The sequence below is a fragment of the Corylus avellana genome, chromosome ca5, assembly GCF_901000735.1.
Source record: "Corylus avellana chromosome ca5, CavTom2PMs-1.0".
NCBI classification, from domain to species: domain Eukaryota; kingdom Viridiplantae; phylum Streptophyta; class Magnoliopsida; order Fagales; family Betulaceae; genus Corylus; species Corylus avellana.
The window spans coordinates 25,317,993-25,345,163 of NC_081545.1; the positions used below are offsets into that span (position 1 = coordinate 25,317,993).

The 27,171-nt window shown below is 35.4% G+C and overlaps 3 protein-coding genes across 3 annotated transcripts; 1 reads left to right on the forward strand and 2 right to left on the reverse strand.

Moving 5' to 3' along the window:
- Positions 1-1,026: 1,026 nt before the first annotated feature.
- On the forward strand, positions 1,027-10,569 carry LOC132181399 (probable serine/threonine protein kinase IRE). Its single transcript, XM_059594600.1, has 19 exons — positions 1,027-1,434; positions 1,591-1,658; positions 1,765-1,941; positions 2,074-3,429; positions 4,007-4,179; positions 4,372-4,618; positions 5,139-5,231; positions 5,321-5,461; positions 5,567-5,659; positions 5,965-6,166; positions 6,254-6,339; positions 7,002-7,090; positions 7,849-7,900; positions 7,986-8,042; positions 8,127-8,285; positions 8,643-8,723; positions 9,099-9,200; positions 9,288-9,538; positions 10,260-10,569. Exons 1-17 carry the CDS (start codon positions 1,032-1,034, stop codon positions 9,186-9,188), a joined length of 3,567 nt encoding a protein of 1,188 aa, XP_059450583.1. The 5' UTR covers positions 1,027-1,031; the 3' UTR covers positions 9,189-9,200; positions 9,288-9,538; positions 10,260-10,569.
- A 258-nt stretch (positions 10,570-10,827) lies between these two features.
- On the reverse strand, positions 10,828-11,889 carry LOC132181995 (protein ATAF2-like). Its single transcript, XM_059595209.1, has one exon. It carries the CDS (start codon positions 11,887-11,889, stop codon positions 10,828-10,830), a length of 1,062 nt encoding a protein of 353 aa, XP_059451192.1.
- Positions 11,890-15,278: 3,389 nt separating this feature from the next.
- On the reverse strand, positions 15,279-16,316 carry LOC132181997 (protein ATAF2-like). Its single transcript, XM_059595210.1, has one exon. The coding sequence runs from the start codon at positions 16,314-16,316 to the stop codon at positions 15,279-15,281; it is 1,038 nt and encodes a 345-aa protein (XP_059451193.1).
- Between the last annotated feature and the right edge of the window lie 10,855 nt (positions 16,317-27,171).

Sequence of the window (27,171 nt, forward strand, 5' to 3'; positions counted from 1 at the left end):
AGTGAATTGTGAAAATGTTATATGAATATTAAGTCTTACATTGATTTTTTATTAAATAATAATATATTTTATAAATTTGACTAATCATTTTGAAATAATTGTACCGATGTGACTTGTGTTTTTTCAAGGTCATAGGCGCAAATGGTTAATACTTAATTGCTTTTAGCATGCTTTAAACATTTAATTACTCTTCTAAGTGTATTCAAAACCTATTAAGTATTTTCATAATATTAAGTAGTTATAAATATTACTTCCTAACACCTTATAAGAGTTATTTTGGGTAGATTATATTCCTAAGACATTTTCACCTTCAATAATCTCATTTAATACTTTACTCTTTGACTAGAAGAGCACCCAAGTAGGAACTGTAATGGTTTAAAAGGTTAATTACTTAATTATACTTAAACTATAATTTCATGTTCTATTTACTTGAATAATCCACTTATTGGTTTAAGTGCAGTAGAAAGCCTTAATTGTTTGTGTTCATTTGTATTAATATTTGTTTATTATTCATTTATTCCCTTTTATTTATTAATTATTAATTTATTCGTGTTTTGCCTTTTATTCCAGTTACGATGATTTTTGGAGGGTTAGGATGGTCAATGAGGAGGAGGGAGCCAAATGTGGTGTAGGAGGGAGGGAGGGAGGGAGGGAGCTATTAGCTATATGTGGTGGAGGTGAGATCCAGGCATATAATTTTGTTTATTAATTATTAATTTTAAAAAATTAAGAATTTTCCGTAACAATATTACCAAACATTCCACAGACATTCCGTAACTCTGATCGATCTACACGCGGAAACTAACCTCTATCAAAGATATTGTACGGGTCCCACTTCGCACACACTTAGCGGGAAGCACGTTTTGAAACCAATCGCGATGGTCTCCAACTGAAACCAGCTTACGTGTCACCCTCTAACCCCCCCAACTCCCTCTTTCCCGCGGAAATTTCTCCCTCCGAGCACTTCCTAATCTCTCTCTCTCTAATACACTCGGGAGAAAATGCAATGAAGGACCCGAACCCGATCACTCATGTCCGACTCAGCTCCTCCGCAAGATACGCCGACGACGTCGTCGTGGTCGCCAAGCGAGACCGCACCTTCCTCACGAGCCAAGCTCCGCAAGATCCCTCAGATCCCAATCCGCCGGTCCCCGAAGGATGATGAATACGCAACGCGAAGCGACGACGAAGACGAAGAAGAGGAAGGCGAAGACGACGTTTCAGACCCCGATGATGCACATTCTCCGATGCTTGTCGCGTCCAAGCTGGGGCTCAACCACATTCGCACCCGCTCCGCTCCGTCGCCGCTCCGGTTCTCGTCGTTGGCCGGTACACTTTCGAATTTGGGGAACGATTCCAATGGGACTAAGGCCACGGTCCCGGATGCGACCAAATTGGCCTATTCGCTTCAGCGAGCCACGTCCATAGAACAAGGTACAGATCGCTTTGACAATGAATTTCAACTTAATGTTAAAGCATTTATGGAAAATCATTTTTACTCCTCTGTTTTATATGGAATTGGATCGTGGAATTGTTAGTTTTGAGGAACATAAAGGGAAAAATTAATTGGTTTCTGATGATTATGTATAGGGAAAAAGGTTCAATGGACTCAGTCGAAATCAGTGAAAGCCCCATTGCCACTCAATATGGGGTTGGAGGTTAAGAAATCGTTAACTAAATGAATATTCCTTTTTTCTTTTTGAAAGGTGGTTAGTTGGTGGAATTTAGGTAGCTCAGGTATGTGGCATTGTTGTGTTCTTGCAGGCTAATCATGCAGCCTTCGTCAAGGAAATCCAATCGCCGCGTTTCCAGGCAATACTGCGCGTCACAAGTGGGCGTAAGAAGAGAACCCCTGAGATCAAGAGCTTCTCTCACGAACTAAACTCCAAAGGAGTTCGACCATTTCCGGTTTGGAAGTCTCGTGCATTCGGGCACATGGAGGTATATGTATGCATTGGTTGTAATTAATTTCTTGATGTGCCTTGCACATATGAATGAATGCCCAATTAGTGTTGCTGTTATTGCCATCTTTTACACATTTCAATATATCTACTTTCCTGGAAAATTTTCTAGGAGATTATGGTGGCAATAAGGACAAAATTTGACAGGTTAAAGGAAGAAGTTGACTCTGATTTAGGTGCATATGCTGGAGATTTGGTGGGTATACTTGAGAAGACTTCAGAGTCTCACTCTAAATGGAAAGAGGGCGTGGAGGATTTGTTGGTAGTTGCGCGGCGCTGTGCAACGATGCCGTCTAGTGAGTTTTGGGTAAAGTGTGAAGGCATTGTTCAGAGTTTGGATGACCGGCGTCAAGAACTACCAATGGGGGTCCTCAAACAAGCCCATACCCGCCTTCTTTTTATTCTCACTCGGTGCACCCGACTTGTGCAGTTCCAGAAAGAGAGTGGTTATGAAGAAGACCACATACTGGGACTTCACCAACTCAGTGATCTTGGAGTTTATTCGGAACAAGTTTTGCAGGCTACACGGCAGGAATTTAGTGGGCCATCGAGTGGGAAGGAGGTGAATAAGAAGCAAATGAAGATGTCACATGGGCGGGAAAAAGGCAGTCTTAAGAAGCATGGTCAAGTAGATCAAGATCTCAATAGTGGAGCTGATGGTGTGGAAGTTGGCACCGCCAGAAGTGCTGATTCATCTTCAAGCAGCTATAGGATGTCATCTTGGAAGAAACTTCCAGGTGCTGCTGAGAAAAACCGGAAAATTCATTGTGCTGTTGATGCTCCCTCCAAGGATACACCGGAAAAGTTGCAACATAAAGATGAAAGAAAAACTGGTGGTGATGACATCATTGAGAATCTTGATAGTCCATTATGCCGCCCTGAACATTCAAAGGCTTCTTCAGGGTTACAAAGAGTTGGACTCTGGGATCAGCAGAATGTTACGTATGAGAGTTTGATGATCTGTCGTATTTGTGAGGTCGAGATACCAACTGTGCATGTAGAAGAGCACTCTCAAATATGTACAATTGCCGATAGATGTGACTTGAAAGGCTTAACTGTTAATGCACGGCTTGAGAGAGTTGCCGAAACTCTTGAAAGGATCCTGGAATCTTGGACTCCAAGGAGTACGCCTGGAAGCACGGATAGAGGAAGTTTTGAGGTTGCTAGAGTGTCTACATCAAGTATACATGAGTCAGATGACATGTCACCTAAGCAAAACAGCTTGTCTCGTCCATCTTCTGAAGAAGTTCTTGATTGTGCTGCTGATATGGATAATAATTTTGTCATGGATACTGTGAATGTTTCGCCCGGAATGTCATTTGAAACTGTGACACCTGGTCGATGTGCAAGAGTTTTGTCACCAGGAAGCTTGACACCTCGATCAACATTATTAACACCACGGACCAACCAGATTGAATTGCTTTTGAGTGGACGGAGAATACTAGCAGAGCTTGAGAATTATCAGCAGGTATGCAACTGAGAAAATTATATTTCCATATATTTTCCCTTGTATTGTTTGGTTTTTCAAGAGTATAGGGTTTGATATCTCCGTTAGTTTTGGTTTCTGCATAGCTTTTGCCATCTCGCTTACGGTTTGTTTGGATCATATGCATAAACTTTGGTTCATAACGGTTAATCCCCACCTCGCCTTCCCACAAAAAATAAAAAAAGAAAAAGAAAAAAGACCCCATATTGCTACTTTCATTATTTGAAACAAAGATTGATACCAAAAATTTGACTATTTATCTACAGTGATCAACACATATAGTTTTCCTGTTTCTACATTAAATAATTATTCTTTCATTGCCTTCCAAGAATTCCTGTTTTGTATTGATAAGCCTCTTTAACAGTTTCTCATTTTGCTCGGCCTTTCGTAGGAATAATTAACACGGAGATTTTAATAAGATTACAAGCAGAGCTAGTTTGATTACTGGCAGCTTGTTTGAATTTGTTAAAAAATTTTGCCATAGCTTTTTTTCTTTTCCGTAAAAAACAAGAACTTCTTTGCTGTAATTTTCATTTGTTAATCAAACCATGAATGACAGATAAACAAGTTGCTGGATATTGCTCGTTCTGTTGCAAATGTAAACAACTGCGAGTACAGTGCATTGGAGTATATGATTGACCGTCTGGAAGAACTCAAATATGCCATCCAGGACAGAAAGGTCGATGCCCTTGTTGTAGAGACATTTGGAAGACGTATAGAGAAACTATTGCAGTGAGTCATTTTTTGATGTCAGACCATTCCCATGTGTTTGTGTTTTGAGCATCTCTATCACTAACAACAAAAGATCATTTGTAGCTTCTATTGTCCATCAATTTTTTCGCATAACGTTTCTGTTGGTTGGTCCATTCCTTTACATATGATCACAATTTCCTGATTTCATGTTTGTGATTATGGAATTTACAGGGAAAAGTATGTACATCTTTGTGGGCAGATAGAAGATGAAAAAGTAGACTCAAATGGCATTGTTGACGAAGATAGTTTGATGGAAGATGATACAGTCCGTAGTCTGCGTGCAAGCCCTATCGATCCTTGTTCTAAGGATCGGACATCAATAGAAGATTTTGAAATAATAAAACCAATTAGTAGAGGGGCATTTGGACGAGTCTTTCTTGCACGGAAAAGAGCAACTGGTGATTTATTTGCTATAAAGGTCAGCATCTGTACCTACCTGCATACCATCATGAAATCATTGAAATGGCTGAAAATAGAAGATGATATGTCAAGCTTTTATATATTCTGTAATTGGACACATCTGCCTCCTCTTTTGTAGTATATACAATATTTAGACACCATGCAGTAGTACGCACAGTTTTATGAGACAGGGAAAGACCAAAATGTGCTCTTGCTCAAGAGCTCGTCTTATTGGTTGTAATGACTTGTCTTGTTGGCGATTGTTTTAATCTCTCTCTAATTTCCGGAAGACATGTATTCAGCATCTCTGCTCTACAGGATTTTTTTGAATGCATGATTGAGTGAGTAGTTAGAATACAAGAGTTATTAATTCTTTTTACCTTCATTATGATATTTATTACTGCCTGTGTATTCACATTTCAGTTTTTATGTGTGTGTTTGTGTATGCATCTGGTCTGAAAATGTGTGTGCTTGTGTATGGTTGAGAATTGAGAAAATCATAATGTCAAAGATTCTAATATGTTTTGAATATTTTACAGGTGTTAAAGAAAGCTGATATGATACGTAAAAATGCAGTTGAAAATATTTTGGCGGAGCGCGACATCCTCATATCAGTTCGCAACCCTTTTGTGGTAAGCAGGTCCCACAACGTATTAACCTTTCAAGGATGCGTTCCATGTAGATACACACTTCTAATGTTATGTGATCTTATGATGAACAGGTCCGATTTTTCTACTCCTTCACATGCAGGGAAAATCTTTATTTGGTCATGGAGTACTTAAACGGAGGAGATCTTTATTCTTTATTGAGAAATCTAGGCTGCTTGGATGAAGACATGGCCCGTATATATATTGCAGAAGTTGTAAGGACATATTAATATCCTTGCTTGTCTTAGATTGCCTACAAATATCTGTCTCGGTAAAACTTTCTCACCAGCAGTACACAAATGTTCTTTTGTTTCCCTCAGGTTCTTGCTTTGGAGTATCTGCATTCTTTAAATGTCATTCATAGAGATTTGAAGCCTGACAACTTGTTGATTGGTCAAGATGGTCACATAAAGGTCAATATTTTGCAAGTTTAATTCTTCACTGTTTAAATGATTAAATGCCTTCAGTTTTGGAGACCTTATCCCTTATGTCTGCGTTTTAGTGTATATATGTGGGAGTTAAGTTGATATGTAACACAGACCTTTTCTTTTTGTTGTTTGTTATGTTTCATTTTGTAGAATTTATTTTTGAAGTTCTTTGTTTTTAAGATTTAAAGTGAAATTTGTAATTTTTTTTTTTTTGTCTTCTTCTATTGTATGTTACGCGATGAAGGTTTTATTTGTCGCTGCTCACAAATTTCTAATCCCTTCTGTTACAGTTGACAGATTTTGGGCTTTCAAAGGTTGGTCTCATTAACAGCACAGATGACTTATCAGGTCTTTCAGTCAGCAGTACTGATTTCCTTGGGGATGATGAACCAAAAAGTGAACCTTCAATGAAAAGAGAACAGCGCCAAAAGCAACCAGTTGTGGGCACGCCTGATTATTTGGCACCCGAGATACTTCTTGGCATGGGACATGGTCTGCAATTTATCTGCTGATATCTTCTATGAACGAATAATGTTCTTTATCAGTTTTGTTTTATTATCTTCTCTGTTATCCTTGCAGGTGCAACCGCAGATTGGTGGTCTGTGGGTGTTATTCTATTTGAGCTGCTTGTAGGTATTCCACCATTCAATGCTGAACGTCCTCAGGTAGGCTAATTGAATACAATCATCACTAGATTTAGAAAGCTTTGGACAACGGTGTAGGTGAATGGTTTTCACTTTTTTTTCTTTTACACTGTCACCATTCACCAACATATGTGCAGTTTTTTCACTAAAGCTTATTGCACGTAAAGCATTTGTCAGAGCTCTAGATATTTGTTTCAATTTAACATATGTCAATTTTTTGAACTCCAGATTAGCAAGATACATTGCATTGATTTAGATTAAGGGTTTCGTTAGAGTATACATATTTTAAAAATTGAAGAATTACATAGAAATCAGCCTAGGAATATGAGTATAACGAGTCAAATTCATTTTAATTCTTTGTTTCATCTTTTCTTGCCTTTGCGTATTCTGTACAAATCTTGGCAGCTCGAATCTTGGTAGTTTGTGTGTTTCTTCAAGACTTTTGTGGTTGTAGTTTTTCAATTGGTTGTTCTTTTTGACTCCAACCATGAATTTATTGCTCAAAACAGACTAAGTTTAACACTTCAGGGAACTTCATACTAATTTTATGGTTTGCCTCTTCACATTTGAATGAAATTTTTTTGAATCTTAGAACAGGGAATTGTAGCATTTAGTGTTGTATCATTTGATAATCATGGGTCTAGATCTCGAAATTGATACCAATGGATCCTCTGTATTTTCAGCAAGTTTTTGATAACATAATAAACAGAGATATACCTTGGCCCAAGATACCTGAGGAGATGAGCAATGAAGCGTATGATTTGGTTGACAAGTAAGTCTTATAAGTTGATTTCTTCATTTTCTGAACGTATAATTTCGGGGTTTTTTTATCTAAAGAGTGCTCTTTGTTATTATCAATTTTGTAAATGCAAATAGCCATTGGAATCACGATTTATGTTGTACTCATTCTTATTGGCTTCTTTTATGTGATCAAAATTGGGTTGCATGGTTACTTCATACTTTTATTGAAATACTCAGAAGTGTTGTTTTCAAAATCTAAATGACTTTTTAACTCTCTTCATACGTCATTTGATCAGTTTTGCTTTGCAGAGATTCTATTATTTTCTATAATCGCTTTCTTCACCCTTAGTTTTGCTTGCTAGTTACTTCTTTATATTTTTAAAAATAGCAACTACCGGCAAGAAGTAACTAGCTTTCTTCACCCTTAATCTCCTTCATGGTGAACTGCTTTCATCCTGAGTAACTAACTACGGATCTAATAAACCTATGAAACCATCACCACAAAAACCAACCACTTAGTTAATAACTATGCTAACAAAAATCCTGAAGCAGCTTATTATCCTAAGTTTGACTTTTCTACACGAGTAAATTCTTCAAAATAGTCAGCTGGAAACACCTATGCTGATTGCTGCCTGCTTCTTGGTTACCTTCTATTGCTGGCTCACTGCTACATCTCCAAGACTATTAGATTTGTTACGTCAATGATTGTTCTTATGAGGCCCCCTTTTACCTTGGAATTAAGATACTTATCTTCATATTACCTAAGATTGCTTGTGCACTCCATTTCAGATTTCTGACTGAAAATCCAGTGCAAAGACTAGGTGCAACAGGAGCCAGGGAGGTAAATTTTTAAAGGCCACTGGCATAATCTTTTTTGCAAGTAATAATGATGATAAAACTAAGCAGATCCTTGACTTTCCTCTCAGGTGAAGGTACATCCTTTCTTCAAGGATATTAATTGGGATACACTTGCAAGGCAAAAGGTCATACATTTGAACTTTGTCGAAGTTTTTTGAAATAACTTTTGACAATTACGTGATCTTCGAAGCACTCTTAATTCACTGCAGGCTATGTTCATACCAGCAATAGAAGCACTTGATACAAGTTATTTTATGAGCCGGTACATATGGAATGTAGAAGATGACCACGTGGTGGGAGTTAGTGACTTTGAGGACGTAACTGAAACATGCAGCAGCAGATCATGCAGCAATGAACATGAAGAAGATGTATGCTGTTTTTTCAGATATGATCTTTCTGTGTATGCACCTAGGGCGTCAATAGACCAAACCATGAGCCTGGTCGTTTGTACCAGTGGCTGTCTTAGCACACCATAATCTGATAAAAAATTTATCAATCTAGATACAAAATGTACTGTGACATAACTAAATTTGATTTAAGACACCCAACTTTGTATGCAATCATGTGGACTGGCAGATGGTCATATCCAAATATTTGCTAAGTGAAGCTGAAGATCCTAAAAGAATTATAAGTGAATTTGTATGAAACATTTTATCATTTTGCGCCACTTACAGCCCTTTGTGATTATTTTCTGATCTTTTCACTATTGTATGCGTCTGGATCAGGGTGATGAATGTGGCAGTTTGGCGGACTTCCATTGTCCAGCCCTTGCAGTGAAGTACTCGTTTAGTAATTTCTCATTTAAGGTAAGATCTGCCTCACCTAGTTATGCTCTTTTCATCATCAGGGGACATTAGATGTCACATAGAAATGAAATTTTTGCATTTTTCTTATGCCGCTTTCAAGCTGATCCAATTATGGTTATCTGATATTTGATATGGGTGTGAAATTCTTGTTCATATATTGTTCAGGAATTATTGTGGGAGGTGATTTTCAGTAGTTCTTATTTTCAATAGTAGCAAAGAGTTCTATATTCTCTCCCTGGATTCATAAGCTTATGTTTTAGCATCATGGAGAAAAAATAGACTGGTTTCATTATTAGTTTGCTGTCTAAACTTTAAACTTTTGATCAAGTTATAAGGTCGCAATCCAATTTGAAAATTTACATCCTGTCTTCTCAGAACTTGTCTCAGCTGGCTTCTATCAATTTTGATCTAGTTGTGAAGAGCAGCAAGGAATCACCAGAAGCCTCAAAGCCATCCATTCCATGACAATTTTACATGGTTACTTTTGCAAACTTTTATTCTCATCTATCACCTAGCAATTCATCCTTTTGCTCTCAGCTTAGCACTCACCTTTGGCACAATCAGTACATATGCAGTTTTTCGACGAGGAAGGTCTTCAACTTGGAAAAGTTATAAGAAAAGGCTCATGTGGTCTGATATGGCTTTTATTTATAGAAAAGCAGTTATTGTTCTCGAAGGCAAAGATAGGAGCATGTCCCCGTACATACTGACCAATTTATTGTTAGATAATAGTAGCCGGTATGCTTCTGCTCTTACTTTCTGTATCATTCAATTTTCCAGTTTCAGAAATGGCATGACAATACAAAAGATCATGAGTAAGTTTCTATATTGACCTTTCGTTTTTTTTTCCCCCTTAGTTTGTGTCTTTTTGTGTATATATATATACACATTCTTTTTGATAGATCTAAGTTTTGTACCCTTCTAGTTCTTCAGAATTTGTAGGAGGTTATAATCATGAGTAAGTGCTTTAAATTTTTCATGGGATCTCTTGGAGATGTCTTTGTTATTATTCAGACCAGATATCTAACATGAAAATTAGTCAAATGAAATTTGTGTTGTATTTTAATATGCTTGTGCTTATATTCATCAAAAAGTGGTCAGCTTGTGGCACAGCTTGACCGTGGCCCTATAGAAATGCACAAGATTGCTGGTCATGTGAGCATAAGTCTTTTGCTTTTGCACTCTTGGTTCTTAAGAACATGTTACAGTTTTGTGGGATGCTGCTTGAAACGAACCTTGGATTTAAATGTCAACTTCTAAGTAATAAGATGAGTAGATACCCATGTTAAGGAAATTGGTTGAAGTTGAGGAATTGCATCCTAATTTTTCTTTAGGTCAGAATGATCATCATTCTTTTGGTCTAGTATGTTGTAAAAGATTTGCTTGCTTGTTAGCTATGCCAAAGGTAATCTGTGAATTATTAACTCATGGTGGAAACTTTTGCCAACGTTTATAATTAGAAAGCTACTTATAAAGAAAGAAGGATATTTTACGGCCTAAAATTTGTCATGCTGAAAGAAGTTGGGAATAATGCAGGAGCTATATATTCAAAAGAACCATGATGATGCTGTAGCAGAAGTTTTGTGGAAATCCTTGGTGATCAGTGGATTGAGGGGCACTGAGCTCGCCATGGGGCAAAGCCAAGGCTCTGTTTATTGTTCGTATCAACTTTTGAAGGATGAAGGTGGAAATTCTCCATGCTTGTTGATAGAGTACTGGGCTAAAGCGAGAACTCTTTTGCGAAGTCCTTTCAATAGGAAAACATTTTTATAAGAATTGTAGAATTTGTTTTATATGAAACAAATGTAGTCTAACATGTCAAAAGATCTTAGCTCTTATATGGGAAAATACCCGCACGAATTTCTAGTTTATGAAACATAACCCATTGAAAATCCGAAACCAAACAGCAATGTGATTTGGCATTTTACTTTCCTTTTATTTTGCGGACTATGAACCAAAATAATGGATTGAGAAAAGAAAAACCAAAAATATAACAAAAGAAACTTGTCATTTCAAATAATGATTTTACAATTCCTTCTTATCAACATTTTGTTGAGCAAAAAAGCATACAAGAGTTCTGCTTGCTTACAAAGGAAGTTGCAAACTAAACAAATACAGAGGAATCAAACAACTCATCATTGCAAATATTCATCCATGTATCAAGTGGCAGATGTTCCCTCTCTTGAGTAGATGGCAGCGGGAGATAACCATATGAACCATAAAACTCAGAATCAGCGTTATCGTCGGTTGGTAGACAGCCCATGTTGTGGGTTTCCAAATCAGTCATCTGAGTGTTGTTTTCCCCACTATACATAAAATTCTGTAGCAGTGCAAATTCAGATTCATCAAACTCATATTCGGCAGTATCAAACCCATAATCAGCTGTATCAATGGTTGCCACGCAGCCCGTTTGGGTTTCCAAATCTGACATCAGAGTATTGTCTTCCCCAACATCCACAGAATCCGGTGAGAGTTCACATTGAGAGCTTCCAGCTTGGGATAAACATGATAAGGGCATTTGATCAGCAACTTCAAATGCATCATATTGGACATCCGAACGCATTCTTTTTCTCACCTGGTTTTCATCCTCAAGTAGCAACAAGTTTGTATTCCCTGCTTGGGGGCTTTCAAGGGATGGAATTGGAGCTTCAACAAGGACGATGGTGCTGGAAATTTGAACATCCTGGAAACGTCTCTTCACCCCCTTTTTTGTTTCTGCCCCCTTCTTGTTTACGGCGCATAGAACCCAGTTGTTACACCGTTCTTGCTCAAAGACACCCGCCAGGGAGAACTCATGCATGATCCAGTGAGATTTTTGCAGGCGCGATTCGTGTTTAACCTTGAAACAGAATTGCTTGTTGAGTCCAATCACACATTGACCCTCACTATCATATACTTGGTTGCAAGAGCTTTCGTGCCAAGTCCCACACCCGGCTATTCTTGACACGCGTTTGCCGGATTTCTTGAGCCTCGTGAAAATGTAATGCTTGTCCTCCTCCTCACCGTCAAGATCACCGAAAAGTTCCCAGGGGGCCTTCTCTCCGTAAAGCTCAAACTCACGAATGCCATCCCAAAGGATCTCTTCTCCCCTCACCTTCCTTAACAAATAGTGGATTATAAGCTCATCATCAGATGGCCGGAAACGAAATCCCGTCAGCATCTTCATCTTTCCTTTCTTTAGATCGATCACTCCTTTCTCTCCTCGTAGAAGACTAATAACCCTAGAAACGATTATCGGCGGACAGATTATGGAACGCAATTTCGCACCGCCTTAGCAATGCAAAACCGCCTTTTCCAATGCATCATAACCTTTGTCAAATGACCCCTTTTATATAGGGAGTTCGCACCGACTTTCCAATATGACCGTTATATGTAATTAATGATAGATGGTCTACGTGTCGTACTCCATAGTCGGTTAATGCTTATGAGGCCTTATTTTGTTTTTGGATGGGTTTCTTCTTGGTAGTGAGACTGGTGGCTGGTTGGCTCCTTTGTGGTAATTTCACGCATTGTTATTTTATTTCTTATAAATTTTGGTAACAGAGTTTCAGCTAGAGTATTATTATTATTATTATTATTTTTATTTTATTTTTTAACATTAACGAAATGTTAAAAATAAAAAGAGATCGAAAAAAACCAAAGAGTTGTCCATTATATACCAGAATGAATCACATTATCAAAATAATGCATATAAAAAACAATGTCAGTTTTTTTTTTTTTTTTGACATGTTCGCACAAAAGGAGGGAGAGGGATTCGAACTAGTAACCTCCGCTTTATTAGGCGTGGTCACAGCCGATTAAGCTACCTCTTGGGGCACAATATCAATTAGATTAATATAATGGATTAAATGTTTTTGACCCCTATGATTTAAAGACTTTATTTTTTTTCGGCCTTAATTTTAAATATGGTATCTCACCTATTACTAAAAACGGAGATGGTCTATTCGTCCATCGTTGGTTCATAAAATTAATGGAAATACACATCTAACCAATAAGTAACTGACGCGTGACAATATTCCTTAAAAAAAAAAAAAAACCAATAAAAAAACAAACATGTGAAAATTTGATTATTTGGGTGGTTCAGCCATGCACCCCTTGACTATTGTAATTCATTAAACCACGTATACTAAAAAAAGTATGAGAAAATACATTTTACCTCCTTTGAAGTATCTACGCATTTAAATTTTGGCGCCCAATGTTTAGAAATCAACGAAAAATCCCCACAATGTATCAGATGTTGGCAAAAAAATACTATTCGTCCATCAAATTCGTCTATTTTGACGGAAACTAAGTCACGTGCTTGGCATGACCATTTTTAATCAAAACTTCCGAAAATGCCATCGGGGATAAAGTGTAAACATAAATGACTTAGGGGTAAAGTGTAAAAAAAAAAAATTAACAAAAAAAACCTAAAATTTAAAACAAAAAAGTTTATATCCAACGGGTTAGAGTCCGTTGTAATTTAGTTCAGGTTAATTGTCATCTTTAGCCATCAGACGAAGAAAAATATGATTTGGTTTGTGAGGATGTGGATATCTTCATTGGAGATTTGGTGAAACATATGGCAAAGGTGTCCATTTTTTATTATTTTTCTTGAAATAACTCTCCTTTATAATTTCCAATACTCAGTAAAGGTAGTCTCCTCATGCCTATCTACACTAATGTAATCAAAGGAAGTATGTTGGAATGGTGATTAGGAGATAGTATTTAATTTTTTTTTTAATTTTTTTTCTTGTTAATTCATAGTTGGGAGACTTTCACAAAAAAAAAAAAAAAAAAAAAAAATCTTTTCCCCATGAAATTTATATTTCTCCCTAAGAGATTTTATTCACTTTCTCATTTTAATTTCTTTGCCTACCCTTTCAGTCAATCACAGAAGCGACAGAAGATATATATATATATATATTGGACAGACTATTAGGAACTTTTTGAAGCACTTCCTCATGCTAATTATAATGTTTGGTTGGCTATTGCAGAGAAATTGGTTGCTACTTTAGTATGATTCAAACTTCCATCCTACCTTAGCAATGCATTTTTCTTATATTTTGGTGATAATTAATTATAGGAATCTTTTTCCATTTTATGTTCCATGCATGTTGCTAGTTTTGGAGATGTAAATGTTAATTCTCATCAGTTGGGCTGACACAAAAGTATGGGCATAACATTGATCTGCTACTGGCTTAATTAGTACTAATTAAGGACAAGAGCTTTATGTTATTGTGAGCCGTACAACATTAATATTTCTCATATCACAGGCACTGGTAATTAAGATCTTTCAGGCGTCTAGCTGTTTTAATAACAGCATAGGTTCTCTGAATAATAATCCTCCATATAGTTTTACACCACGTTTTGTCCTGTTGTGTTGTTTGAGGTGATCTAGCTATATGTTGTAACGCTCTTCCTTAATATATACTTTATTTAGGCATTTTACACTCGGCTCTACTACTATTACCTTAAAAATATTATTGCTCTCTTGGCATCTTTTTTAACATTAAACGTAGCTAGAGATTGTAAAGAAAATATTAGAGCGTAATTATCATAAACATAACAGCTTAAATATTTTAAAGGCCATTGGCATAATCTTTTTTGCAAGTAATAATGATGATAAAACTAACGAACATGAAGAAGATGTATGCTGTTTTTTCAGATATGATCTTTCCATGAGCATGGTTTCGTTTGTACCAGTGGCTGTCTTAGCAAACCAAAATCGGATAAAAAAAATTATCAATCTAGATACAAAATGCACCGTGACATAATTTAATTTGATTTAAGACACCCAACTTTATATGGAATCATGTGGGTCAATTTTGATCTAGTTGTGAAGCGCAGCAAGGAATCACCAGAAGCCTCAAAACCATCCATTCCATGACAATTTTACATGGTTAGTTTAACAAACTTTTATTCTCATCTATCACCTAGCAATTCATCCTTTTGCTCTCAGCTTAGCACTCACCTTTGGCACAATCAGTACATATGCAGTTTTTAATACAGGAGCTATTAATTCAAAAGAACCATGTTGATGATTTAAGCTTAAGTATGGTGGAAATCCTTAGTGATCAATGGATTGATTTGAGGGGTGCTGGGCTCGCCATGGGGCAAAGGTCGCAAAGCTAAGGCTCTGTTTATTGTTCACATCAACTTTTGATAGAGTACTGGAATAAAGCCAGAACTTTGCAAAGTTCTTTCACTAGGAAAGCATTTTTAGAAAAAGTTTTTTTTTTTTTTTGGAAGCAAATGGTGTCTAAAATTTCAAAAGATCTTAGCAATACTATGGGAAAACACAAGCAAGAGATCTTTAAGTTTCCTTTCTCACATGGATTACATGCACTGCTTCTTCCAAGGAATATGCTTTCAGAACTACTGCACGAGTTTCTAGTTTATGAAAAATAACCCATTGAAAATCCGAAAAACATACAAAAAGAAACTTGTCATTTCAAATAATGATTTTACAATTCCTTCTGATCAACATTTTGTTGAACAAAAAAGCATACCAGAGTTTTGCTTGCTTATAAAGGAAGTTGCAAACTAAACAAATACGATGAATCAAACAACTCATCATAGCAAAATATTCATCCATGTATCAAGTGGCAGATGTTCCCTCTCTGGAGTAGATGACGGTGGGAGATAACCGTATGAACCATAAAACTTAGAATCAGCGTTATCGTCGGTTGGTAGACAGCCCATGTTGTGGGTTTCCAAATCAGTCATCTGAGTGTTGTTTTCCCCATTATCCATAAAATTCTGTAGCAGTGAAAATTTAGATTCATCAAACCCATATTCAGCAGTATCAAACCCATAATCAGCAGTATCAATGGTTGCCCCACAACTCATTTGGGTTTCGAAATCTGTCGTCAGAGTATTGTCTTCCCCAACATCCACAGAATTCGGTGAGAGTGTGCGTTCACATTGAGAGCTCTCTGATTGGGATAAACATGATAAGGGCATTTGATCAGCAACTTCAAATGCATCAGATTGGACATCCCAACGCATCCTTTTTCCCACATGGGTTTCATCCTCAAGCAACAAAATGTTTGTATTCCCGCCTTTGGGGTTTTCAAGGGATGGAATTGAAGCTTCAACAGGGACGATGGTGCTGGGAATCTGAACATCCTGGAAACATCTCTTCACCCCTTTTTTTGTTCCTGCCCCCTTCTTGTTTACGGCGCATAGAACCCAGTTGTTACACCGTTCTTGCTCAAAGAGACCTGCCAGGGAGAACTCATGCATGATCCAGTGGGATTTCTCCACGCGCGATTCGCGTTTAACCTTGAAACAGAACTGCTTGTTGAGTCCAATCACACATTGACCCTCACTGTCATATACTTGGTTGCAAGAGCTTTCATGCCAAGTCCCACAGCCGGCTGCTCTTGACACGCGTTTGCCGGATTTCTTGAGCCTCGTGAAAATGTAATGCTTTTCCTCCTCCTCACTGTCAAGATCACCGAAAAGTTCCCAGGGGATCTTCTCTCCATAAAGCTCAAACTCACGAATGCCATCCCAAGTGATCTCTTCTCCCCTGACCTTCCCCAACAAATAGTGGTTTATAAGCTCATCATTAGAGGGCCGAAAACGAAATCCCGTCAGCATCTTCATCTTTCCTTTCTTTAGATCGATCACTCCTTTCTCTTATCGTAGAAGACTAGAAACCCTAGAAACGATTATCGGCGGACAGCTTATGGAACGCAATTTCGCACATACATAAATCATAATCTGGACATATGACCCCCCTCCTTTTATATTTCGACTTCGCAGCGCCTTTCCAATATGACCATTATATGTAATTAATGATAGATAGACGACGTGCCGTACTCTATAGTCGGTTGATGTCTTCAGTGGCCTCGACGACGCGTCGTCTTAGAGATTTGTGTGTTTTTTTTTTGGGGGCTGGGTTTTTCTTGGTGGTGAAACACTGAGACTGGTGACTGGTTCTGGTTGGTTCCTTTGAAGTGATTTCACACATTGTTTTTTTATATTTGATTTGCTTGAGAGAAAGGTGAATTGGGTAGTTCGAAGCAATGGTAATGATCTGATTGTGGTCATTGGGATGAATGCATGGGAGCCGTTCGATGTTTTTTAGGGTTAAGCAGCAAAAGGTAAAAGTGGAATTTTCATTTTTTACCGCCAGACAGTTTTTTTGGCAGGAAAGTGGGAAGAGTGTTGTGTGCGGCAGCGGCGCTGTAACGTAACTAAGCGACGGCCTCAAAAGCTCCTCCACCAATGAGGTATATCAAATACCCAATGGGGATGTGGGTCGCCTTTGTCTGTTGGTTTTGTGGGTAAGTTATGCTGAATAGTTTGGATTTCTCTGCTGAGTCGTTGGGTTTTGTGGGTGAATTCTGCTGAATCATTGGGATTTGGGAGTTGGGTCTGTTAAAGTTATGCTGAAACGTTGAGTTTTGTGGGTCGGCTTTGGCAGTTGGCTGTTGATTTCATGTTGAGATTTGGCGGGTGTCTAATTTTATTAGTGCATAAGTGGTTCGCTATTGCATATGTGTGTCTAATTAATCTATTTGCTTAGAAGGGAATCATTTATTACCTTTTCTTTCCAGGAATATTAGAAAACATCTTATTGGAAACCTCAATCCTTGTATTTACTCTGGTTGTTAGAGTATGGACCTGAAATAAGGGGAAATCTTTCGCTGCCCTGTGAATGGGTGGGTTGGTCCTTTGATTAGTCTACTGTATTGGATGGATTTGTACTTGAAATCTGATACAATCTTAACTCTAACAATATAATGGCTATGTAAAAGGGTAGTGACGCTTTAGGTGGCTTTGGTTTAATTTGATAATTTCACTCTACGTTAATGTATGCTTGTTGTGGAATGGAATGGCATTTATGATATATGATTATCGTCTTTTGTGGTTTTATCAAGATTAGAGTAGAAGAAGTAAAGTTTTGTTCAATACTGTTTTTTTTTTTTTTTTGGGCACTTGAAAGTTACATTTTGTTTTATTAATTCTATTTCTATTTGTTTAGAATTTGTTGGCCTAATTTTGGATTTTGTTTCAAAATTATCAAGCGGTTGAAGTGCACTAAATGATAATATTTGTTGCCTTTTATTTATTTATTTATTTCCAATGATCTCAAATTTTGCATTTGATTCTGAAAGCCCCTCTCACCCCACAATTTTCTTTTGCATAGTTTCCCCAAAATTCAAAAATCATGTACTGGTTGAATGGAATGTTCTAAATCTTTTGATACTCTTTGTTGAGTATAATTAATCAAAATTGGTTTTTATTTATTTATATATAAACATATCCTACTGAGCATTAATACCTCTGTAGATTCATTACATTATTCACTTTGTCATCTTGATGTCTTTGCCTACTCTTTCAGTCAATCATAAAAGCGACAGAAGATACATTTTAGACAGACTATTAAGAGCTTTTTGAAACACATCCTCATTCTAATTATAATGTTTGGTTGGCTATAACAAAGAATTAGTTGCTGCTTTAGATGAAAACCGAGGGTTAGTATGATTCAAACTTCCACCCTTACCTTTAGCAATGTATTTTTCTTATATTTCGGTGGTACTTCTTGGAATCTTTTTCCATTTTATGTTCTTTATAAATTTGTTTTGCTAATTTTGGAGATGACAATGTTAATTCTCATCGTTTGGGCTGACACAGAAGTATTAGTATAACATTCGAGAGTAAAACAGAGAGGAGGGCACAAAAATCCAATCGCCTCAGAGAGTTGGAGAGAGATGCAAAGACAGAGCTAGATTTTTGCCCGAAAATCCAACGTCCCTTCGTATCTGACCAATTTTTTGGTGTTCAGATCCTGTCTGCAACTCCTCTATCTGAGCCTTCTCTCCTCCTTTGTGATCCCACACTGTAAGTTCTCTTCCTCCTGCTTCTTCCTGAAGGTGTATAGGATATTTTGTGCTATATTTTTTTTTCCTCAATTTTTCTTGTGAATGTTTTTCAAAATTTTACTCCTTTTTTGGTTGAAACTTGAAAATGTTTTGAAAGGGAAAATTTTCTTCCACAAGTTGGAAGTTGGATGTTGAGTTTATGTGTGACGCAATTGACTATAACATTTCATAATCTTACTGCCCCTTTCTCCTAAATTGAAGCACTTAATAGGGACTGATGCTTTCAGAGTTTAGTGATGGCTTTAATTTGTCTATGTATTACTTGGCCTCTTCATGTGTGCAAGGTTTATGTAACCATTGTTTGTGTGGTTTTTCTTCGAGACTTGGTGGCAGCATGTTAAGAATTCCCTAACTACTTTTGTCTATTGCTCTACACAATTTCTTTTTTCTTCCAGTATTAATTACTTTGAATGCGTGATCTGTGATCTTGGCGGCAACTTGTTGAAATTTCTAAATATTGTAATATATTAATCTAACTATCCAAAATCTGAATTAGCATACTCACAGTTTGTTGATTTCTTTTGTTTGATTACTTTCGGTTTATATAGTTCTGTTGCTGCTTTAATAAAACTGTTTTGACATAAAAATTTTCCTCTCTCCTTCTCTCTCTTTTAATCTTTTTTTTTTTTTTTTTTCCAAATTATTAGTTTTTAAAAATTCTGATATAAGTCATAAAATTTGTGAGGTTTTAAAGATGATCAACGAGTATATATATAGTAAGCACAAACAGATAACATATCACTTGTAATTTGTGCTTAGGGATATGAATCATGCCTGCAAACTCCACTGCCATTGTAGAACAAAACATAACAAAAACATGGTGCATGTCGACAACATGACCATGTTTGACTGCTTTCCATATATATATATTTCAAACTCTAAATCATTCTCTTGAGGCTAATCTTCAAGAGAATGAGGATGTGCAATTTCTCGTTGTTTGGGCAGGCCTGCTTGTGATGGATTTGTGTTGAACCAGTGGGCAAATCAATCAAAATATATGATCCAAATATAGAGGAAACAATCAGAGAACTGCATATAACTGTCCATGTCCCCAAGCCAGTCGAGATTTTTGTTAGGCCTCCATTGCTCGTGGCCAAAGCTGGAGGAGAGTGGTACCAATATCGAGAGTTGACAGAGAAGGAAGAAGTAAGACCAAAGTATTACTTTTGATTATAGTGGTTCCATGATCTATATTATATATGTAATCAATTTGCTTATTGTAAGAATATTCTACTTTTTTTTTTTTCTTTTTTGAATGAATGTAAAAGGATAGTGTATTATAATTAAGGGAAAAAATATAAAATGGCCCTCCAAACTATCAGCCATTTGTAATTTAGCTACCAAATATTCAAAATGTAATAAAGTAGCCCCAAATGGCTGGTAGTTTGGGAGACCATTTTATATTTTTCCCTATAATTAATTTTTTCAGTATAGAATGTGAATTTTCCATCAATATGAGACACAATAACCTTTTTTGCACAGGTTAGTTACCAAGACTGTGCAAAAGCACATACATGCCCAACAACATTAAAGGAAACAACCATGACAAAAACCATCATATTATAGCAGACATTCAAAGGGAATCGAATAAACAATCACAAAAACCATCGTATTATTGCACAAATACATGAGATCAGCGACACTGGTTGATGCATACATCCCTTTGCACCTTAGCAACAGATAATTGTTACAAAAGAAACCATCAAGTCAAAATATATTACAAACATAAATCATTATTTTCATGAAAGCTAAAATTACATGTTAGAATTTCACTAAATAAATCTGTCTTACTTCATAGCATGTGAACAATAATGAAAAGAATGTAAATGTACCTTCTTTGTTAGAAGATAAGTCTGTCATCTTCCTTCCTTTGTCATGTTGTGTTGTGTGTGTAGAGGACACTAGTCTCTCAATCCTAATTGCTCTGATGACCTAATGAAGTCTAATGGGCTAATTTCATTATATATGTAGGGTGAGAATACATGGCTTCCTCAAGTACTTATAGAATTGGTCCAGCCCATTATGGACCCAAATATCAAAATGATTATGCAGTTCACCCAAAAGTGAAATAAAATACAACATTCTCCCACTTGCAGTGGCGGATCCAGACAATTCATATTGGGGGTGCCGCTAAAATTTTTTTGGCGTCTTAAAAATTTTTTCCACCCTAAAAATTTTGTAATTTACACAATATATGCATCACAAAAAAAATATATACATAAAAATTCATAAATATGTGCTCAAATTGATATATTAGAAATGTAACATGTCGACACTATATCAAAAAGACAGAAATACAAAAAAAAAAAAAAAGTGTCTAGAATTGCACTTTACGTTCTCTTAAAAGTACAAAATCATCAAGTATCGAATTTAAATCAAAGTTCTCAGCAATTTCCCTTTCAATATAGAGAAATGAACTATTTGCAAGAAAATCATCCTCAATTTTGTTGCAAAGTCAAAGTCGTGTTTTAACAATTTTTATTGCTGAAAATGCTAGTTCGATAATTACTAAGATATATTCTTCTCTTAATTTGATCAAAGCCTAAAGAGGCTAAACAATATCATAACACAAATATAACACTTCCAGAATAAAAAAAGTAAGCAGATTCTTACACCCTAAAACACAAAAATCTATACTTTGCAGTTCATGACCACCCACGAAATGATAAAAAAAAATGCAAAACTCTACTTCTCTCCCAGTTGTGTTCACCATCAGTCTCCTAGCAGCAACTTGTATTCATATATATATATATATATATATATGAAGGTTTTATTATTGAGTTCTTCTTCTACTAACTATTTCTTCTTATTTTCTTGGTGTGTATATAAGATCAGAGCGCCAACATGCAAGTGGCCACAGAGCAGAGAAAAGGAAAATTTTTTTTTTTTTAAATCGTTGGGGGTGCCACGGCACCCCCAACCACCAACGTGGCTCCGCCACTGCCCACTTGGACTGCATAAGTCATTTAATTACCAAATAAACACAAATAAGCATCTCAAAAACACAATTTGATCCGGATGTGTTTGCAACTACAAAGAACACATCGATAGGATGTATAACATATAACAAGTATTTACAATCACGTGATCTAGAAAAATAGAATGCAAGTATTGCATACAAATAGCACAAATAGTAATCACTATATTTTCAAATGAAGCCCATTAAGACTAATACACAATGTCCCATCGAGACTCACACACAATGTCTCATATCACAACATCAATGCCATAGTTACACAAATGCACGCAAATGGCAACACAAAAATACTCACGATATATACAAGGTACATGACTCCCACTAACTTAATAGAACAAAAGACTCTAACAATCCCATATGAGTCGCATGCTCCTGAAACATTATAGGAGCCAAAACCCTTGGTTAATGGGTCCGCCAACATATGTTCTGTGAGAGCACTACACAAACGTGAGATTCGGTTAACTTTCTCTTTAACAAACAAATATTTTATGTCAATATGCTTGTATCGCAAGGAGCTTATAGTATTTTGAGAGACAGAAAAAATTCTACAGAATTAACTCAAAATATCTCTAACGGCATCACAATGGCATCTGGAATACCCAACCCTGAGATAAAATTCTGCAGTCATGTATCCTAACGTGTAGCCTCACAATAAGCTACACATTATGTCTTCATAGTTGAGGAAGCTATAAGTGTTTATATGACACTTTTCCACAAAATAGCTCTTCCCTCCATCACAAATATACTACCTGGACAACTAAAATAATCGGCATCACAATATTCAAGTACATCAAAAATATGGTCACCATTACGTTGGCACAAAAGTCCCTAGCACCCCCGCAAGTACCTCAGTGCTTCTTTGCAGTTTTCCAATGACTCAAGTATTTCCCAAGTACATCAACAATATAATCATATGATTTTATGTACATACTTAAGTGCACATCAAGCTACACACAATTAACGCAAATATGATTGCTTGAGGCTCTTGAGACTTGGAAGTTATCACATTTTCATAATATGTGTCTTTTCAAGAGAGATATGCCAGGATCGTTGGGATTGAGGATGTCACAAGAAATTTATGATGCATATAAAACCGGAAATATTCACTCATTAATATCCTTATTTACCAAATAGTAAGATTTTTATCTCACACAAGCTAGAGTTCAAAATACACATTGCATTCTTACACATTAATTTTATCTCAAATTCATGCTAGCGTCTCTAACACATAATGAACTCTTACGCACTATTTTTATGTCAAATCCATACTGGAATTTGCAATACATAATTGACTCTTACATATTATTTTTATCTCAATTTCATACTATAGACTTTAACACATAATGAACTCTTACGTACTATTTTTTATATCAAATTCATGCTAGAGTCTGTAATACAGAATGAACTCTTACGAACTTTATTTATTTTTTTAATTTTTTTTTTTATCTCACATTCATGCTAGAGTCTGCGTCACACAATTGACTCTTATGTATTGTTTTTGTTAGAATTATATGCTAGAGTCCGTAATACAAAAAATGGACTGCTATACAAGATAAAGCAAAATAATTAATACAAAGACTTAAAGTGACCCGCTATCGAGATGATAAGATTGGGCAACCATGTGCAAAGTATCTAACCAATTTCTTCATCGTCCCAAACATCTTACCATATAATAATTTACCGATAGGGCAAAGTTATTATCCGTATAAACCTTGGTATTATTGTTACGATTTACAAAATAATAACCCAAAATTTATTTATTTATGGGTTAAATACCTCAAACCCCTTTAGGGTTTACCAACTTTATTTTTTTCCCCTTGGGTTTTCATTTTTATCACAGGACCCCTCTGGGGTTTTGATAAAAGACCAATTTAGTCCATCCGTTAGTTGACCGTTAAGACGGACACGTGGACCAATCAGATGTTGACACATGGCACCTATTTAGTTTTTTTTTTAAAAAAAAAAAGAAAAGAAAAGAAAAGGAAAAAACTGGGGGTGGCCGAGGCTCCAAGGGGCCACCATTGGGGGTGGTTTCGACCACCCCCTTGGAGCCCAAGGCCACCCCCAAATGGCCAAGGGGGTGGCTCGGCCACCCCCAGTTTTTTTTTTTAAAATTTTTTTATAAATACATTTTTTTAAAAAAAAAATTAAATAGATGCCACGTGTCAACATCTGATTGGTCTACGTGTTAGTCTTAACGGTCAACTAACTGATGGACTAAATTGGTCCTTTATCAAAACCCAGGGGGTCCTGTGATAAAAATGAAATCCCAAAGGGGAAAAAAATAAAGTTGGCAAACCCTAGGGGGTATGAGGTATTTAACCCTTTATTTATTTCTTTCAAATAATATCCGATAAAATCCAATAATTCATCATGGTTAGTCTCACAATAGGCGAGTACGTAACCACTCAAAATCATTAATTTTGATATACAACAACATATCCACATTGAACCAGTAAATCCCAATAATTTATCATGATTAGTCCCACAATAGGCAAGTACATGACTATTCAAAATCATCTATTTTGGTGTACAAAAAAAATATGCACATTTAACCAAGAGTTTATTTATCTCTAAGTGAATATCATTATACATGCAAGTAGTTCAACTTTAATTGGAAAATAACAAAAAATCATAAATATTACCTTCAATCATAATCAAAATGAGCATTAGTCGTAAATTGTATATCTCATTTAAAAACTTTTCTTAGGTAAAAGTGAAATTAAAATCCATTTATTTGTCTCACTTAGTCCATAAATATTTTGAAATAATTCATTAAAATGATTACCAAGTGCATATTTACAATAATAACACAATATAATTGAATAATTACTTGGTAATCATTATTAAATATTGTGGGCGAAAATGATTTTTTTTTTTTAAATAAAAATTTTATATTCGCAAATAATCTATATATTTACACCAAGATATATTTCAATCAAGCTAGAGATTTAACCAATAGACACAAAATTATATTTAATCAAAATAACACAAAACCGTAGCAATCACCAAATTACACCAGATGCATGGCATCACTGAATTACAATAAATGTAATAATGCATCATGCATTAAACATGCCGATGCACTCAAAAGTCGCAAAACTCTTTATTGAATTAATGATAAAATCTAACAATTTATTGCAATTAGTCTCAAGATAGGTGAGAGCATAACTGGTCAAAATCATCAATTTTATACATAACACAATTAGCAAAATTCCTTAATCTCAATAAGAATGTATATAAATTCACATATAGATCTTGAAATGAATGCATATAAATTCATAAGCAACAATAACATTTGTTCATAACCAAATATTTTAGTATCACAAATATTATGAACAATGTATACAAAACAATGTGTATACAAAATACGCAGATATTAACATTTATTTTCTTCAATATAATACATGTACCCATTTTTTTTTCTTTTCTTAATATGGGACACAACACTCACACGTGCATTCACAATAAATCTTCCATTCATGTGTGAGTTTATTTCACATTGACTCAACTCTCCCACGTATGTGTGTCATTTTACAAATCAATGAGTATCACAAATACAAGAGTTGCGTCATTTGTATTTTATCAATTGATATGACAGAACCAAATTTTATGAGAATATGTATAATTTACTACTCCCATGATGATACGGCTCCAAGAAAAATACTGAAAATCTCTTAGGTAAAAAAAAAACGCTTGTCGTCCAAGACGAATGAAATAAAAATTTTGGATTCTATGTTCAACATTTAACACGCATGCAAGAAATTGTCAATCTATGCACCATAAAGCTTAAATCTTTATGTTGAACATAAATATATTGTATAATACATTAACAATTTATGCTCGTCAAAAAATATTTCAATCAAAACAAACAACACATATGATTGAAATAAATATCAATGGAGTTGTCAAAGCCCTCCCTTTTAGGGATAAAAATAATATGTATACTCAAAACTATACGCATACATAAAAAACAAAACAATGTGTATATTCACAAAAATAAAACATATTGTTAAAATAAATACTGCACAAAAACTTAACAATCTCAAAACTAATACCACAATTGAACCCAATCTCATTTCCGCCAAAATCCTCATATATATTCAATAAATTCAAGTTTATAAAAATATAAACAACTCATAATTGGACATAAAATGACATGAATCTAGGATAAATTCAAACATATTTAAAAAATTATAAAGTGCCACAAGTATCAAAAGAAATTCTAGAAGTCACGACACATGCTTCAAACTTTAACTTGCTTTGTTTGGTAAATAAGTAAATCAATATCAATGCAAAAGCCTCATCGCTCCATAATATGTACGCATACATTTGAACTTCACGCATAACTCTATGGCATGTCCATCTTAACCTTCCTTTTTTGCTTTTTGTTTTTTAATATATATCCTTATGCTTCAAAAAACAAAGCAACCCCAAAGTCAGAGAAAAACACACACGGGCCACACTCTAGAAGCCAAATAAACAAATAAATTTGAACTAAATAAATAAACAAATTAAAAACTTAGGCAGTTAGGCTAGCAGCTTTTCACGCATAAACACACAAAATTTTGTCTTTTTTTTTTTTTTTAAAGCAAAAATTTGACTTTCAAGACTGCATTTATCATCTCCCATTTAGATATTAGCACAGTACATACCATGAATAATAACAAAATAGACCTTCATTTTTATTGTTATTATTATTATTATTATTATTATGTCTTGGACTTTTCAAGACATACACATGATATTTTCTTTAAAAAAAAATGAACAATGCCAGTACCCACTGTGCGCCTTCGCCAGGTATCCACAATTTTTTTTTTTTTTTTTTCGTTGCAGTGGCCAGATTCAATATCTTTCATTCACCAAATAAAATAAACAAATTAAAAAAAATTGCAGTGACGACCCATAGATTATACGAATAACCTCCAAAAAAAAAAAGAAAAAAAAAAAAAGAAAAACAGTTCAAACGCAAGTCTAACGCAAATCTCATTGTTTACGAAAAAATAATAACAATAATATTATTTAAAACAACGGGATTTATCACATCTAAGGAGAAAAGAGACAGAAGGTTCTAATGCTAATTATTAGAATTTCACTAAATAAATCTTACTCCATCACATGTGAACAATAATGAAAAGAATGTAAATGAACCTTCTTTATTAGAAGATGAGTCTGTCATCTTCCTTTCTTTGTCCTGTAGTGTTGTGTGTGTAGAGGGTGGATCCGGATCCCTTGAAATCCTCAGGGGATTCCAGATTCTGAAATTAGGGGATCCTGGCTGTTCATTTTAATCCAAAGGCCAGGATCCCGCCACGTGTCCTACTAAATTAAAAAACCTTTAAAATAATAAGGGAAATCATATATAAAATCTTTAGGTCAACGCGCTTTTATTAAAAACTCATTGGGTATTTTTTTTTGGAAATTTAGTCCCTGGGTAACTCGAAACTACTAGAAAACTCCCTACCGTCAATTTTTGTTAACTGCCGTTAGTCCACTCAAAACTCTCCGTTTTATTTGATTAAAATATTCATTTTTTATTAATTTAATTTAAAAAATTAAATCTTAAAAATAAAAAATAAAAATAAAAATTGAA

What these genes read in the sequence shown, in the direction of transcription:
- LOC132181995 (XM_059595209.1), bottom strand. Translation starts at nt 11,889, where the DNA reads ATGAAGATGCTGACGGGATTTCGTTTCCGGCCATCTGATGATGAGCTT.
- LOC132181997 (XM_059595210.1), bottom strand. Translation starts at nt 16,316, where the DNA reads ATGAAGATGCTGACGGGATTTCGTTTTCGGCCCTCTAATGATGAGCTT.
- LOC132181399 (XM_059594600.1), top strand. Translation starts at nt 1,032, where the DNA reads ATGTCCGACTCAGCTCCTCCGCAAGATACGCCGACGACGTCGTCGTGG. An exon ending in AGCCACGTCCATAGAACAAG is followed by an intron (nt 1,435 to 1,590) that starts GTACAGATCGCT and finishes GATTATGTATAG; the next exon opens with GGAAAAAGGTTCAATGGACT. An exon ending in CACTCAATATGGGGTTGGAG is followed by an intron (nt 1,659 to 1,764) that starts GTTAAGAAATCG and finishes GTGTTCTTGCAG; the next exon opens with GCTAATCATGCAGCCTTCGT.